The sequence below is a fragment of the Erythrolamprus reginae genome, chromosome 1, assembly GCF_031021105.1.
Source record: "Erythrolamprus reginae isolate rEryReg1 chromosome 1, rEryReg1.hap1, whole genome shotgun sequence".
NCBI classification, from domain to species: Eukaryota; Metazoa; Chordata; class Lepidosauria; order Squamata; family Dipsadidae; genus Erythrolamprus; species Erythrolamprus reginae.
Window position 1 is genome coordinate 168,280,319 of NC_091950.1, and position 16,160 is coordinate 168,296,478.

Below are 16,160 nucleotides of genomic sequence, written 5' to 3' on the forward strand. Positions count from 1 at the left end.
TTTATCTTAATGTTATGCCATTTGAGAATTTGACACTTTTTTCTTTAGAAAATTTCCTAGTTGGTTGTTATGTCAGTTGCTCAAGCATATTAAAAATCAGTTTTGATTTTTGACTAGCTTTGTCAGAAAACCCCTTCTTCTCTCATTTGGAAGAACAGAATAACAGAGTTAGAACAAACCTTGGAGGTCTTCTAGTCCAACCCACTGCTTAAGCAGCAGACCCTATACCATGTCAGACAAGTGGATGCCCAATCTCATTTTAAAAAGCTCCATTGATGGAGCACCCGCAATATCTAAAAGCAAGCCATATTTTTTTCTCGCTGACCGGAAATTTCTCCTTAATTGTTGCTTCTCTTCTTGATTAGTTTCTGCTTCTCTTCTTGGTTAGTTTCTGCTTCTCTTCTTGATTAAGAAGGGTTGCTTCTCTTCTTAATTAGTTTCCATCCATTGCTTCTTATTCTGTCTTCAGGTGCTTTGGAGAATTCCAGTGAGTAGAGCCTCCTCATATTCCATTTATCTTCTTGTTGACATGTCCAGACACTAGATAATTCATCTCACATATGTTCTATAGTCGTATAACTATACAGCTTTACATTGGGAGCATATCAAGAATCAGTCTGGGCCAAATCCATTAAAGAAGACCATTTGCAAGGTGAGGAAATCTACACAAAAACTTTCTTTACCAATTCATGCAACCATCCTCTGTCTTTTTCTACACTTGTGCAGCTACTTTTGAAAGCTGTTCTTGTCCCTTTCTACTCCAAATACAAGTGGCTACTTTAATGCCAATGAATTGGTGCTCTCTGAGCTTGGTTGTTTTCTTGAAGATCTTTCATTACCCAACCAGCTCATTACTGTGCACCCCTCATTACTGCATTGAACTGCAAATATTCTCTAATTATTAATGCAGATTGCACCAGAAATTTTGCTTGAACCAATAGGTTCTACACACAAGAGCCAATGGGAGGCAGCAGTGAAAACCTTGGACTAGAAACTGAGATGTAGGATCAAAGCAACCAAAGCAAAGGGCCACTCATTCTCTCTTAGCTCAAACTCTCGCACAAGGGGAATTGCATCTTGGAATATTGTACCCAGTTCTGTTTACCACGATATACTGTAAAAAAGATGTTGAGATTCTAGAAAGAGTGCAGAAAGGAGCAACAAAGATAATTAAGGTACTGGAAGGTAAAACATATGAAGAACAGCTGCAGGAATTGGATATGTCTAGTTTAATGAAAAGAAGGACTAGGGGTGACATGATAGCAGTATTCCAATATTTGAGTGGCTGCCCTAAAGAAGAAGGGGGGGGGGGTTCTGAACTATTCTCCAAAGCACCTGAAGGCAGGACAAGAAGGAAGCGATGGGAATTAATCAAGGAGAGATCCAGCCTAGGGTTTGGGAGAAATTTCACGACAGAACAAATTCAATCTGTACCATTTCAGAAAGGTGGTTGCCCAGTCTTTTCTTAAAAACTTCCAGTGATGAAGCACCTATAATATAAAACAACAAAAAGGCTTCTAGAGTTGTTAACCTGATCCTACGCAGCTTCTGCTCCGGCAATCTCACATTACAATAGAACCTCGACTTACGAATTTAATTGGTGCGGGAAGGAGGCTCATAAGTTGAAAAGCTCGTATGACGAAACATTGTTTCCCATAGGAATCAATGGAAAAGCGATTAATGCGTGCGGGCCCAAAAATAAGAAACCGGCTGCCACCACCGAAGGAGGCTTGAGCCTCCCGATCCTCCCTGCACCTTTGCCATGCATGTCAGGAGAGAGAGGGAAGGAGGGAGAGAGAAGCAGACGGGCAGCAGCCGCAGCGGAGGCCAAGTCTCGCTCCGGGCTGTGCCCCCTCTGAGCGCTCACCGCCTGTCCCTGTCAGCGGCCCAGCCACCTTCATCCGCCCGGACAACCGCCAGAGAGGCTCCTCCAGAGGGGCGCACGGGGAAGGGCTTGAGCCGCCGCCTTCTCCTTTCCCCGTGGGAGCGCCGCACCTCTTATCTACCCGGCCTGAGAGGCACGAAACCGGTGCTCATGCCGGGTGGCCCGCCTGGAACGCCAGCAATGCCGCCGGGCCGATTGCCAAGCGGGGGCGGAGCGCGGAAGGAGGCGAAGGCGAGGAGAGCACTGCTAACTGCAAGAATCTTGTAGAAGTTTGCCCGGGGGCGCTGCCCACATCTCAGAAGGGAAGAGGCGTAGGGAAAAAGCGGGGCACAAAGTCCTGAAAACACCGCCAAAGCCGGCATCCCAAACCGTACGCGAGGGAACTCTCAGGAAGAAGGATGAGTCAGAGGGAGGTCTTGCCGGGCCGATTGCCGAGCGGGGGCGGGGCGCGGAAGGAGGCGAAGGCGCCGCCGCACCGGCCCCCATCCCGGATGGAGCGGCCCACTCGAAACAGAATACCCTACGAAAGCAGACTATCAATCCTAAGTCTAGAAAGCTTAGAACTACGTCGCCTAAAACACGATCTAAGTATTACCCACAAGATCATATGCTGCAACGTTCTACCTGTCAATGACTACTTCAGCTTCAATCGCAACAACACAAGAGCACGCAACAGATTCAAACTTAATATTAACTGCTCCAAACTTGTCTGTAAAAAATATAACTTCAGCAACCGAGTTGTCGAAGCGTGGAACTCATTACCTGACTCAGTAGTGTCAACCCCTAACCCCCAACATTTTTCCCTTAGACTATCCACAATTGACCTCTCCAGGTTCCTTAGAGGTCAGTAAGGGGCGTGCATAAGTGCACCAGTGTGCCTTCCGTCCCCTGTCCAATTGTCTCTCCTTTATCTCATTTATCTTTTCTTCCTTTCAAATATGTTCACCTATACTTTTATATCTTTTCTTCTATTCGTTTCTTTAGTTATATTACTACATATCTATTCTCTTCAATGTGTATCATGTATTGGACTAACTAACTAACTAACTAACTAACTAACTAACTAAATAAATAAATAAATAAATAAATAAATAAATAAATAACTTGTGACACAATGGTGGGTTCTAACTTACCTTGCTGCCGGTTTGCTTCCTCCTGTGTTGCGTGGGCACAAAGCATGCGCAGGCAAGTGCAGTGCCAAAAAATTTAAAAGATTAAAAAGCAAAAAAAAAAGATGGTGAGCGCTGCACAGTGCCAAAAATTCTGCTTCTGTGTATGCTCAGAAGAGAAAAAGAAATCAAAAAGAGAGATGGCGGCACCCCTGGACAGGCACTGACTGAACCAATTCTGTGACATCACCAGCGGGTCGCTACAGGTTCTGGTGAACCATTCCGAACCAGGAGGAACCCACCTCTGTTCTGATGGTAAGCTGTTCCACTGGTTAATTATACTCACTGTTAGGAAGTTTCTCCTTAATTCTAGGTTGCTTCTCTCAATTAGTTTCCATCCATTGTTTCTTATCTTGCTTTCTGATGCTTTGGAAAATAGGTTTTTTGTGGCAGCCATTCAAATACTGCAATATTGTTATCCTGTCACCCCTAATCCTTCTTTTCTCTAGATTAACCAAACCCAATTCCTGCAACCATTCTTGATATATTTTTGTCTCCAGGCCTTTAATCAATTTAGTTGGGGGGAAATCGATCTTTTATTATGCTTGGATACATTCCAAATTAAAATAGTAAATGAAGATTGCTACAACTCAGTGTGGGCAGAAATCATAAGCTAAATACCTCCTTCAATTTTCTCCAGTAGGACAGTTTTTCTTAGTAGAAACACCGTTACTGAAAACTCCAGTTGAGGATCTCTTGAAAAGCAATTTCACCATGAAACCTAAAATATTCAGGGACAAACCTTGACTGCCTCATCACTTCATACAGTGATGAGCGCAGCATTCCATCCATGAGAGATTTTTCCCCCTTTGATATAATTTTTGAAAGCAATTTCTCTTAAATCTGTGCAATCAAATTGAATAATAAGAACTGGTGGAAGAAGGAGTGGGAAAATTAGCCTGTCCAGCACTACCAAATAATCTTATAGTATTTGCTGATAGCAAGAAGAAATTTTGCTTTCCCTTCCCCAATCCTTACGCAAGCCATGTTTGGATAGGATTTTAAATAGGCTTCCATAATAAGTTGTTATAAGACACATCCCAAATACAGTCAATTAAAATATGACAGTCATTGCCAAGCTGCTTGAGATGCTTGTTTTCATGCTGGAAAGGTGATCATTTATAAAACCAGCTCCTCTCTTCATCGATTTTCGGTGATTGATTTTAACAAAGCAAAATGAATTCAGTAGAGCAGTAATTGGGAACTTCTATCAAGATACTTCTCGTTGATTATTATTGGCAAATCATTCATACTATTATTCTTGCCTGCAAGGACAAACAATCAAATTAATTGTGGGAAAGATAATAAACCATTTCTAAACAGTTGGAAACAGGATTCATTTTTACGTAATTAAGAAAAATGACTTATGTTAAATGTCTGGGTGACCATTCTCCAAACAGCTGAGCTTCCAGGAAAAGATGCTTGTCTATGAAATCAGGGCGCAAGGTTGCAAAGAATGCTACGGACCTCTTGCATCTGCTTAATTCAGATTTACTGAAGGAGCGAACAGTCTAGTCTTCCTTGGCAAATGCTCAGGAGAAAGACACCAAGGTTAGACACACCAGTGTCTGCCTTCTGCTGTTACAAGAAGAATTGTAAAGGGATTTGCTGGACTTCTCTCAGCTGGATTTCTGCCAGAGCTGTTTCTGGTTAGGACCTTCATAGTATTGTGCCTGTGAGCCAGATTGTTGAAGTCGTCTTTTGCATATTCAGGAGGGTGGGGCATTGTCTCTCTTTCTTAATTCTGCCAGTCTCTAGCTCTTGAGTCCTGTCTTTGGTGACAGCTGCAAGACAAGGGAAGCTTGTGTTTTTGAACTGCTGTCTCTCTAGTTAATGAGTATTGAAATGGAGGGGGGGGAGAGAATAGTGCCCTTGGAGTGATTTATGGAAGGATGCTTTGTTTTTTTTTAAAAAGTCCTTCATATTTATGAGGATGATAAGGGGTGAGAGGGTCGTGGATTTAATATTGGTTGGGTTATAATCTCATCCAGTTCATGGCAATGGTTTTCATCGCTCGATTCCTCCAAACTCATTTCTATTTAACAATGGAATACACTAGATTTTTTTATTGGCCAAGTGTGATTGGTCACACAAGGAATTTGTCTTGGTGCATATACTCCCAGTGTAGATAAAAGAAAAGATATTAATTAAATATCTTTGAGAAACTGCAATTGTGCCTTGAAATGTAGATTTGATTTCTGTGTTTAGAAGAGGGGGTTGCTTTTCTTCTCTTCTTTACTTTCTGACACAGTTTGCTTCGTTTGGAATAAATGACGGGGTTACCACTGACATGGAATGGCTTAGGATTTGCCACTCGTTTGTGTTGTAGCTCTGCCATTTTCAATCACTTAAGCAACTCCATTATCCCCAGCGTCATGATAAAGGGTAGCAGGTTAGGACATTTGTATGCCAAGCTAATTGCCCTTTAGAAGCATCCGAAGCTAATAAATTACTCTGCTTACTGCCTATTCACTTTGCTGCTGCTACCCAAAAGTACCCATGTAACTGTGCCCTGGGGCAGGGAGAGACATATTAAATGCCTCATTAAGAAGAAAAAGAGAAACAATCAACCAGCAAGCTGAATCTTCCTTAGCCAGCAAAGGTGTTTTCTTGCTGCGCCTTAAAAAAAAATCTCATCTTGCAATGTGGCGTGATTTTGTTTGCCTTCAAAATAGCACAGCTGCGTCTTCCTCCCTTGCAAGAGAAGGAGTAGGGAAAGGTCCTATGAAGATGATGTCTCCAGAGATGTGCGGACAATGCTAGAGCCTTGAATGGTCTGGGAGAATTCTCCAGTGCCCCAAACTATTTGTCCTACAAGATAGAGTAACAAATGGGAGTGGTGCTCTCGCCTCACAATTAGGAGGCAGAGATGGAGCTAGAGGTGGAGCTCCCACCTCACAATCAGGAAGCTGTGAGTTTGATCCTAGATAATCACAATTATTTCTCTCTCTGGGTACCGTTATTATCTGTTGCAAACTCTGCATTGGTGACAGGAAGGGCATCAGACCAGTAAACACTCAACACAATTGAGTTGCCCCGACTCCTCCCTGGTTTTCTGGGAAACTCTGTGTGATGCAATAGGCTATGCTCTAGTCCAGTGATGGCGAACCTATGGCATGGGTGCCATAGGTGTCACCTGGAGCCATATCTGCTGGCACGCGAGCCGGTGCCCTAGCTCAGCTCCAATGTGCATGTGTGTGCCAGCCACCTCATTTTTGGCTCCCACAGAGATTCTGGGAGGGCGTTTTTGGCTTCCAGAGAGCCTCCTGGGGGGTGGGGGAAGGCATTTTTACCCTCCTCTGGCTCCAGGGAAGCCTTTGAAGTCAGGAGAGGGTGAAACACGAGCCTACAGGGCCCGCCAGAACTTGGGAAACAGGCCATTTCCAACCTTCAGAGGGCCTTCAGGGAACCTGTTTTCCCCCTCCCCAGGCATTGAATTATGGGTGTGGGCACTTGTGCATGCGCGATAGCATGCAAGCATGCCCTTTTGGCATCTGAGGAAAAAAAGATTCACCATCACTGCTCTAGTCTATTTATGCTCTAGAATGGATAGAGCATAAATGTATAACCCTGAAGGCCACTGAAGGTGAAGGCTTAAAAAATAACTTACTTTGTGATCTCCATTGCATTCTCAAGTAGCTTTTCAATTGAGTTCTTTGAATTGGTTCTGGGATTATTATCATTGGGAAACCTTGTATTGCAATTCATGGAGATTTGCCAGGATGGGTCCATGAGAGACTTCGAGAAAAACATTCCATCTTGAAATAAAATATTTCTAATCAAATTGCATGGGGTAACTTTCACTTTATCGGCCTAAGAATACAGATAGGAAATGTACACTAGAACTCTATCTATCTTAGCTTATTTAAGAAAAATGACTAGGCAGATCCAGGCAGGGAAAAATATTTCTTTATGTGACAGTTTGGGGCCAGAAGTCTTAAAGAAAGCAGTGGGCCTATCCACTTCTGAAGAAACTGTTCATTCAGCTCCTTTAAAAACACATTTAATGGGCAACATGTTTGAGAGGATTGTGACTGTGCAGTTGGAGAAGATAATTAAATATGTATATCTGTATATTTATCATAAACAGTTAAATAGTGTCAAGGGGTGTTTTTCAGTAGTGTCTGATACTGTCTTCTTTTGTTCAAATATAGCATCTTAATGATTTTAGGGAAATAGCACATTTTCCAATAAACCTTTATCAGCTAAAACATCTACAGTATGGTGTGGGCGATTTTTTAAAAAAGCAATAAAATATATTTGCAATTTGAAAGATTTTAAAAAAAACTTTTTCCAGGAATACAGGAGTTCACATTTTACTATAACATTTTTTTTTCTTAATTGAAAAGAAAAAATGAATATGCTATAAGACAGATCTACAAAGATGATGGTACCCTTTTTTTCATTCTCTATGGTTCCAAAATGATTAGTCAACCAGCAATAGCTTGGTTGATTGTTTGCCGGACCACCATATAAATCTTTAGCCCCATGTTATGATTCTTCCCCTATGTACAAACATAGGGTGTGTGGTTTTTTAGAGGACTATCAAATTCAGGGGGAAAGCATTGGTGTTATATAATGAGATTATTCACAAGACTCTTTAGCCTGATAAGCAATTTGAAAACCAATTAAATTAATAATGCAGGTAACCATCCTTGCCACAACTGTAAACATGTGCTTGCATAATTCACTCACCCACGGTTTGTTGTTTTTTTAAAAAATCTCTAGCGATGTGATCCTACTATAAGGCAAACAAGGACTCGACACATACTGCGAATGCCTTTAAAACCCAAGACCTGCCCTGAAAGTGCACAGCAGAGGCCTTGTATTCTGAATCTGAATTGTTTTCAGTATAGTTACAATTTAACAGGTAAGCGCCCTCAATTGTAATTTTGAATTAAATCTAAAGCATTCTGCCAAATACCTGCATTGGACTGGCAAAAGTATATAGAAATAGTGTAGCATTTAAGAATATGTAACTTTCGCTGGACTTGAATTTTCAAGGGAGGCCATTTTGAAAATATCTAGAAAGGTCATATCTTTATTAATTTGTGATAATTGATGAATTGTGAACTTATGAATTAAATAAGTTCACAATTGCAGCTGCGCGAGCGATTTTAGGCCTGTCAAGACATGCCCATATCTCATCATCACTCTGCGGACTGCATTGGCTGCCAATCTGCTTCCGGACACAATTCAAAGTGTTGGTTATGACCTATAAAGCCCAACATGGCATAGGACCAGACTATTTCCGAGACCGCCTTCTGCCGCATGAATCCCAGTGACCAGTGAGGTCCCACAGAGTTGGCCTCCTCAGGGTCCCGTCGACCAAACAATGTCGGCTGGCGGAAGCTAGGGGAAATGCCTTCTCTGTGGGGGGGCCGGCCTTCTGGAATCAGCTCCCCCCAGAGATTCGCACTGGCCACACCCTCCTTGTCTTCTGAAAGAACCTAAAAACTCATCTTTGTCGACCGGCTTAGGGTTATTAGATCTTCTCCCTGACCAATGAATGTTTTTAGTACGATTGTTGAATGAATGGTAATGGAAGTTTTTAAAGTAGTATTTTTATGGATTGTTTTTATGTATTAATTGGATTGATTTTATTATTGTTTCTTATATATGTTGTGAACCGCCCCGAGTCCTTGGAGAGGGCTGGCATACAAATAAATAAATAAACAAATCCTCATAGAATTATATACAATTGCATATAGCATTACTATATTTCCTATAATATAAATTATATTTATATAATATATAAATACAACAGTTGACTTACAACAGTTTAATGACTTACAAGAGCACTTGGAAAAAGTGCCTTTCTGACCTTTTTTGCACACTTAAAAAGTGTTATCATCCCCATGGTCCTGTGACCAAAATTTGTACATTTGGCAACTGGCATGTATCTATGTGATCAATAGCTACATTGATTCACTTAACAACTAGAACAACAAATGTTGTCACATGAAGCAAAACTTACTTAGCAAATGTCTTGCTTAGTGACAGAAATGTTAGACTCAATTGTGGTTATAAATCGAGGACTACCTATATTAAAAAAATATTTAATTTTCCTGAGGATTATTACATCTGTGAGCAGCACTTTATAATCCTTCAACAATGCTAAATGTTGCCTTATCAGTGAAGGGATGGAATATAATTTTTTTAAAAAAATAGATATATAAATAAATAATGCCTGTGATTTTTATATGCTTTTTATTGGAAAATATTTTTAATCTCCTCTATGAATAATGGCCAACCAAAATGTGAGCATGTGCTTCAAAATTTAGAATAACTTTGTATTTTAAAAATGAATCAAATGCGGAAAATAGTTCTCTTTGGAAACCAATTTTAGCCTACAGATTTATCTGTGGAATTGGACCACATCCAAAATTCAGGTTTTAAAGTTTATATTTTAACTTGGCATATTATCTACATATAGTGCATTGAATTGTCTTAATGTATTGTTTTATCATCTACAGCCTCTTTCTTTATCATTTTTTATAACTCCAATTGTGTTAACCAAGTGCCTTTAATAGAGATATTTAGCAATTTAGTAATAATCAAGTAATGTAATAGAGACATGTTTTGATTAGAAAGTGGATATGAATGTTCATAAGCTTCTTAATGATGTATTACAATATATTCTTCATACAGTATTTTAGAACTGTTAGTTATCATCTGATTTTTCTGTTTATATTTGATTATCAATCTTCATTACCCTTTTAATGTTATTTTAAGTATATTTATATATTTTCCTTTATTCTATTCAAATTAATAATAATAATAATAATAATATGTTATTCGTAAAAAAGTGAAACATGGAAGGCAGACATGGTTAGCACTCGGACATGAGTTCGCCAAAACATTTCCAAGTTGTGGACTCAGTTGCAAAGTTGAGAAATAATCCTGAACAAAGAGATTGTCCACTTCCCGATGCTTGTCTAAAGCATAACAGGAGAAAGCAGCAGTCAAGCTGCACTCAAGAGAGTTGCAAATTTGTGATTCATTGATCCTAATTTCCAAGTTCAGATTGATAAACTATAAAAAGGTATACTTAAAAATGGACTCAAGAAGTCAAAGGTATAAGCTCCTAGAGGCAAAAGTTAGAATTCTATAAAGAGCTACTACCTCATGCAGAGTACAGAATGGACTTTTTATTCTAAGATTCCATCATTCCTGACTTCTTAATGGAAGCCTGTTTAGAGATATTCCCCTCATTAAAATGAAAGCACGTTCACCTAGGAATTCTATATAACATTGAGGACAAGCCATGGGGTTCAATTCACATACAGCAAGAAAAGAAGCTGTCTTTCACAATTCTGGTAAGCAACACAGAGGATGCACATCCAAAGAAATGAAGTGTTAAGACCACACAGAGGGGGAAATGATTTATATTATTTCATATGCATCTCGAAGGCAGGAAAAAAAGTCATTTATTTAAGATTTCTAGCTATTTCCAACATTACCTTTGCAGAGTGGTATTTTGGGGGAAAAACCAGCATTCCCTAATTGGTTATCCTAGCTTGAAGAAGATATTAATATTTTACAAGTGCTTTCTTTCAAGGGAAACATGATTTCTTTTGTCAAACAAAACTCAGTTGGAGATTATGACAAGTGTTGCTTCAAGGTAGTCATGTTGCAGATATTATTTTTTTTTTACAATTTTTGGCATCCAATGGAGCAGCATGCCACTTGATCACTATGAAGTGCTATATTTCAACATCACTGGACAGTTGTTAGCATACTTGGAGGGAATGTAATTTTTAAGGGCTACTGAAATAAAAACAGAATAATTTAATGCTGGATGGATTCTTTTCTTTTAAATAATATTATATTGATTTCCAAATCGTAAAAAACTACAGCTTTGTGTTTTTTTTTAAAAAAGTCCTTCTAACATTAATAGGCAAAACCAATTGTAACCATCATGTCTCTTTAGACTGGAGCACATGCCAGCTAAATGAAAATTCAGCCTGTGGACAAGGGATTAGGAATCGTCTTCTAAGCTGCATTCGCAGTGATGGAAAAGCCGTGAACATGAACCACTGTGAGCAGGTGAGCTTCCATTTGAATACTTAATTCAAATATTCACTGGGCCTTTAAGTCATCTAGGACAGTGTTTCCAAACCTTGGCAACTTGAAGATGCTGGCTGGGGAATTCTGGGAGTTGAAGTCCAGATATCTTCAAGTTGCCAAGGTTGGGAAACACTGATCTAGGATGTAGGCACCTAGGATATAGATACCATGCTATAGAGATTCTCAGTTATCCAGATCATGGTTGTCCCAAAGGTACTTTTTCAAAGGGCAGTCTTGTTTTTTTTCCCCCTTGAAAATGTTTTACTTCTCATCTAAGAAGCTTCTACGGTTCTAAAAAAATGTCTTGAATGAGAAGCAAAACATTTTCGGGGGGTGGGATCCAAGAAAGTCCAGTTGAATTTTGGAAAAGCCTCTTTGAGACAACTAAATGGGGCTTCAATCAAGCTCAGATGTTTTCATATAGGAATTTAAAAGAAGATAAATGGAGATACTTATAGACACTCTTTTGCTCATTGATTTTTTGAACCATTGCACCCACGGGCTGGATTGAATGCAGTGAATTAAATGTATTTAGATGAGATAATGCCTTCATAGAGAAACTTGATAAGCTAATAGGCCTATTCTGCACTTATGTAGGTCTCTGCACTTAGATCTCTGTACAGGTTAGACATTTTTGTATTACCCTGATTGTTAAATGAATAAAATTGCACCATACCATAGATTTTATGATCTTTCAGAAAATGCATCAAAATAAAGGTCACTGATCTATAGTTCTATAGTAGAACCCTCCATAGAGTCATTGATGTAGTTTTGTCATTTGAAGTCAGTATAAGGTAAGGTAGATCAGAAACTATTCCTACATTTTGATCAATAAACATGAATTTTTAAGGTAAATAAAAAATGAAAAAGTAATCTGATGAAAACAATTTTCTAAATCTTACCCAGATCATGGCTGACTCTTCCTTTTTAGCAGCATTTGTATAATTCTTTCTTCTTTTTGTATTTCTAACCTGCTTCTTCCTGTTCTCCTTTTCTTGCCTTCTAACTATCATCTCAACATCTCCCTCCGATTGTTTGCTCAACTGATGGCTCCATCTAGCATTTCATCCCATTGGCCCTCTCTCAGTTATCATTACCCTTCTTTGTCTATTACAATCCAAATGACCTTAGTTACTTCTGTATGGGCAAATATATTTTCTATATTGTAGCTCTTTCATCCAAGCCCAGCCAATTCAGAAGACAAATAGACAAAATAGCAATGTATAAACTCAGGATGCCAAAGTGAAACATGCTAATGCATTTCAATGAATATTGCTTTGCCAAAGTTATGAGCAAGCTGGACTTGGGGCAGTTAAAAAAAATATTGAAGAAGCTATTGTTGTTGTTTTAAATGTATTATAGCTGCCTACTCAAGAAGACTCTGCTCAGCTTACAGGATCCAATTTTTGGTATTTCAGTAAAAGCCCTGCTTAATTGCACATCTGCCTTGCTGTCAGTGACAAGTGATCTGTTTTGTTTTCCTTAATAGTTGAATCTGGAGACACCCACCAAAATGACAGCCAAATGCATGGTAGAATGTGTAGTGAACTGTCTGGTTACTGAATGGTCTCCGTGGTCGGAATGTTCACAAACTTGTGGTCTTGCAGGTAATTATGCCATTTAAATTACTATTCACAGTATTTTAAGTTTTTCCCTTGTAGTTTGCAAATATATTGGGTTGGAACCATAGTTCCCTCTAAGCTGAGCAGTGAGCAATCGCTCACTTAAAAATCATCATCAACTCAGAGTTTTCCAAACCTGCCCAGAAGCCGAGAGGGAAAGAGTGAGAGGGAAGGAGAGAGAGAGGAAGAGAGGAAGAGAGAGAAACAGATAGAAAAAAGAGAGGAAGAAAAAGAGAAAGAAAAAGAATGGGAGTAAGGAAGAGAGAAAGAAAATCAAAATCTAGTTTGAAACTAGCTCAACTATTTCAGTGGCATTTTGATATTGATAGAGTTGCCCTATTATGAGCTCACTGTTATAGACACACAGTACAGTATTTTATTTTGAAATTCTCTGAGGCAAAACAGGGTGGGTTTTTTATTTGTTTGTTAGTTTGTTTGTTTGTTTATTATTTCTGTGCCGCCCAGTCCTGAAGGGACTGCCGCTCAGACACTATACTTTTCCACCACCCCCCCCCCCCAAAAAATTAGAGGGAACACTGGTTGGGACCCTCTGAATTTCCAGAATTTAGTCATGTAGGTCTATAATTTAGAAGTTGTCCACCAATTTTTGTCTCAATAGAAGACAACTGGGCGGGGCTTGCTACTGTACCGCTACCGGTACAATGTGCATGCAGCTCTGTGTCTCCAGCGTGTACGCGCACACGCACCAGCGGCATTTGCTTCTGTGCATGTACAGGAAGCAAAATCTCGCAAGAAGATGCACGTGTGTGTGAGATTTTGGCAGGGGGGTTGCTTCTGTGCATGCGCAGAAACAAAAAATTGCCAATTTTTTTCTTTTTTTAAAAAAAAAAAATCCTGCTGAGCATGCACAGAAGCTTAGTTCCAGCACTATGCATGCAGTCACCATTTCTTTTTTTGGCTTTAGTGGGGGGGTTTTCAGATTTTTTGTTACTGCGCATGCTCAACCACAAGGTGCACTGCGCGGGAGAGAGCTAACTGACAGGGAGGTAACTTGGAACCCATCTCTGTGATGGTTTTGGTAATTAAGCATTTATTTTTCCCCTCCATATTCCTATGTTTGCTTGATTGATTGCTTGGTTTTTTGTACATAATCTGTCCCATACCTGAGAAATGTGAACAGCCAAAATCTCTCGCACGCGTCCTCTCACAAATTTTGCTTCATGCGCATGCACAGAAGCAAAATCTCTCTGGGGCACACACATGCAGTATGGCCCGTACTGGCTACCAACCCATACTAAAGACAACAGCAGCCAACTTTGCTTGGGCTTGTAAACTAGGTGAGGTCAAGTATCTGTATTATTTGGACGAGAAATGGGTGAGAAATAGTAGGAAGCCAAACAAAATATTCTAAAAGATGTCTATAGGGATCTTTAATCATCCAGGCTATGGTTGTCTCAAAGGTGAAATCAATCAGTCTCTGCAGTGGGCATGACCAACTTGATGTCACTCACAGCAAGGTGCTACCCCACCTTGCCATGAGTCACATCGAGTTGGCCCTGCCCATTCAGTCTTATGACCCCCATCAAGCCATGCACACCAAGCAAGCCATGTCCACAGAACCTGTAGTTAAAAAATTGAAACCCACCACTGTGGTACATATGGTAGTCATGATTTGTTTAACCATAACTTATTAAATCAATAGCAATATTGTCTGCTTACATAGATTACTACAAGATAAATCATGGTTTGAAAACCACGACAACTGGATTCTTTAATATGCTAAACCAAATTGAAGATATCATTTTGGTTTAGCATAGTGTATAAATCCAGGCAGTAATTGGGACAATGGTTTATTAATTATTGTTAATTATTTTAAGTCTAGCTATGATTAATACTGAAAATATATGGAGTGTGCATTCACAGTAATAAAATGATACAAGTGTTTCAACACATTTTCAAAAATCTAATAATGAGTTAAATAATCAGTGTCAGTTTTGAAGCTGAAATGTTGGTGATGTGAACACTGGGATAAAAATTATAGTATTTTAACTACAAAAAACTTAAAATTTATGCTAACTTCTTGGAAGCTGTAAGAGATTTTAAAATATTTATGGAAAACAATTTTTCTTTCTTGGCAATTCAGGATGTGACCTCTGATTTGATTAATACAGTATGAGTGGTGGTGTTATGAATATATTGCTATTGCAGTGTAAAGTTTTGCTTATTCGATGAGACTTGGTTGTATATATATTGCAAATATACTGTTTTCACTACCCAACATTTTGGAACCGAACTTTCCTTTTGTAAGACAATAAGCCTTTTGAGTCACTGAAGAGAAAATACTGATTAAAAAGCTCAGAAATGTTTGTTCTGGCCCCACTACATGTTAGTCTGTGTGCAACTCGATATGCAGTTAAACCCACCTATCCACCAATAAAACAGACCGTGGGCTTAGATCTGGATGCTTTATTGAAAGAACAGGATATGGTGAAACTGGGGAAAATAAGAATACAGTATATACAATGAGAAGCAAATACAGTGGTACCTCGTGATATGAACCCCTTGTGATACGAACATTTTGAGATACGAACCTGGAGTTCGGAAATGTTTTGCCTCTTCTTACGAACTTTTTTCAACTTACGAACCCACCGCAGATTGCAAAATGGTGTTCCGCTGGGCGCCACCGCCCAGCTGTCACCTTTTGAAACAGCCGGGGGGGCTTCTCGGTGTTCTCCCAAACCCGAAGCCGAACTTTTCCCGAACTTTTTGGGTTCGGGTTCGAGAGGCCGCCGAGAAGCGCCGCCTTCTGAAACAGCCGGGGGGCTTCTCGGCGTTCTCCCAAATGCCGAACCCGGAAGTTTGGCAAAAGTTCGGGTTCAGGTTCCGGAGGCCGCAGAGAAGCGCTTGGCTGTTTCAGAAGGTAACAGGCGGGCGCCGGCATTTCTCGGCAGCCTTCCGAACCCGAAAAGTTTGGCAAAAGTTCAGGTTCAAGTTCAGGAGAATGCCAAGAAGCCCCTGGGCTGTTTTAAAAGGTGACAGCTGGGCGGCAGCGCCCAGCAGAGCGCCATTTTGCGATTTTTTTCCCCTTGCACGCATTAATTTCTTTTACATTGTTTCCTATGGGAAACAATGTTTCGTCTTATGGACTTTTCGCCTTACGAACCTCCTTCCGGAACCAATTAAGTTCGTAAGACGAGGTATTACTGTACAAGATAGGCAGTATCAAGCTACTGCTCAACATAACAATTAATAAACACAAGTAATCTAAATTTCACCAGTGATGTTTTGTATGTGAGATATGTATTTGTTCTTGGACAAACATGTGAAAATAAAAGCCAGGATTTCTGAATAATTTTCTGTAAAACAGATAAAATATCCAGAGATATGTTATTAATGAATTAACTGGTGAAACGTCTCTGTTCTTTTTTCAGAGATTAAAATTAGGAGGTTTTC

General features: G+C 39.7%; 1 protein-coding gene across 1 annotated transcript in view; it reads left to right on the plus strand.

Annotated features, from left to right (window-relative positions):
* Positions 1–16,160, plus strand: part of THSD7B (thrombospondin type 1 domain containing 7B) — a 567,237-nt gene that overhangs the window by 510,405 nt on the left and 40,672 nt on the right. Inside the window, exons 17-19 of the mRNA XM_070731424.1 lie at positions 7,783–7,924; positions 10,988–11,103; positions 12,614–12,731. Coding sequence (XP_070587525.1) covers positions 7,783–7,924; positions 10,988–11,103; positions 12,614–12,731 — 376 coding nt within the window. The remainder of the gene's footprint in view (positions 1–7,782; positions 7,925–10,987; positions 11,104–12,613; positions 12,732–16,160) is intronic.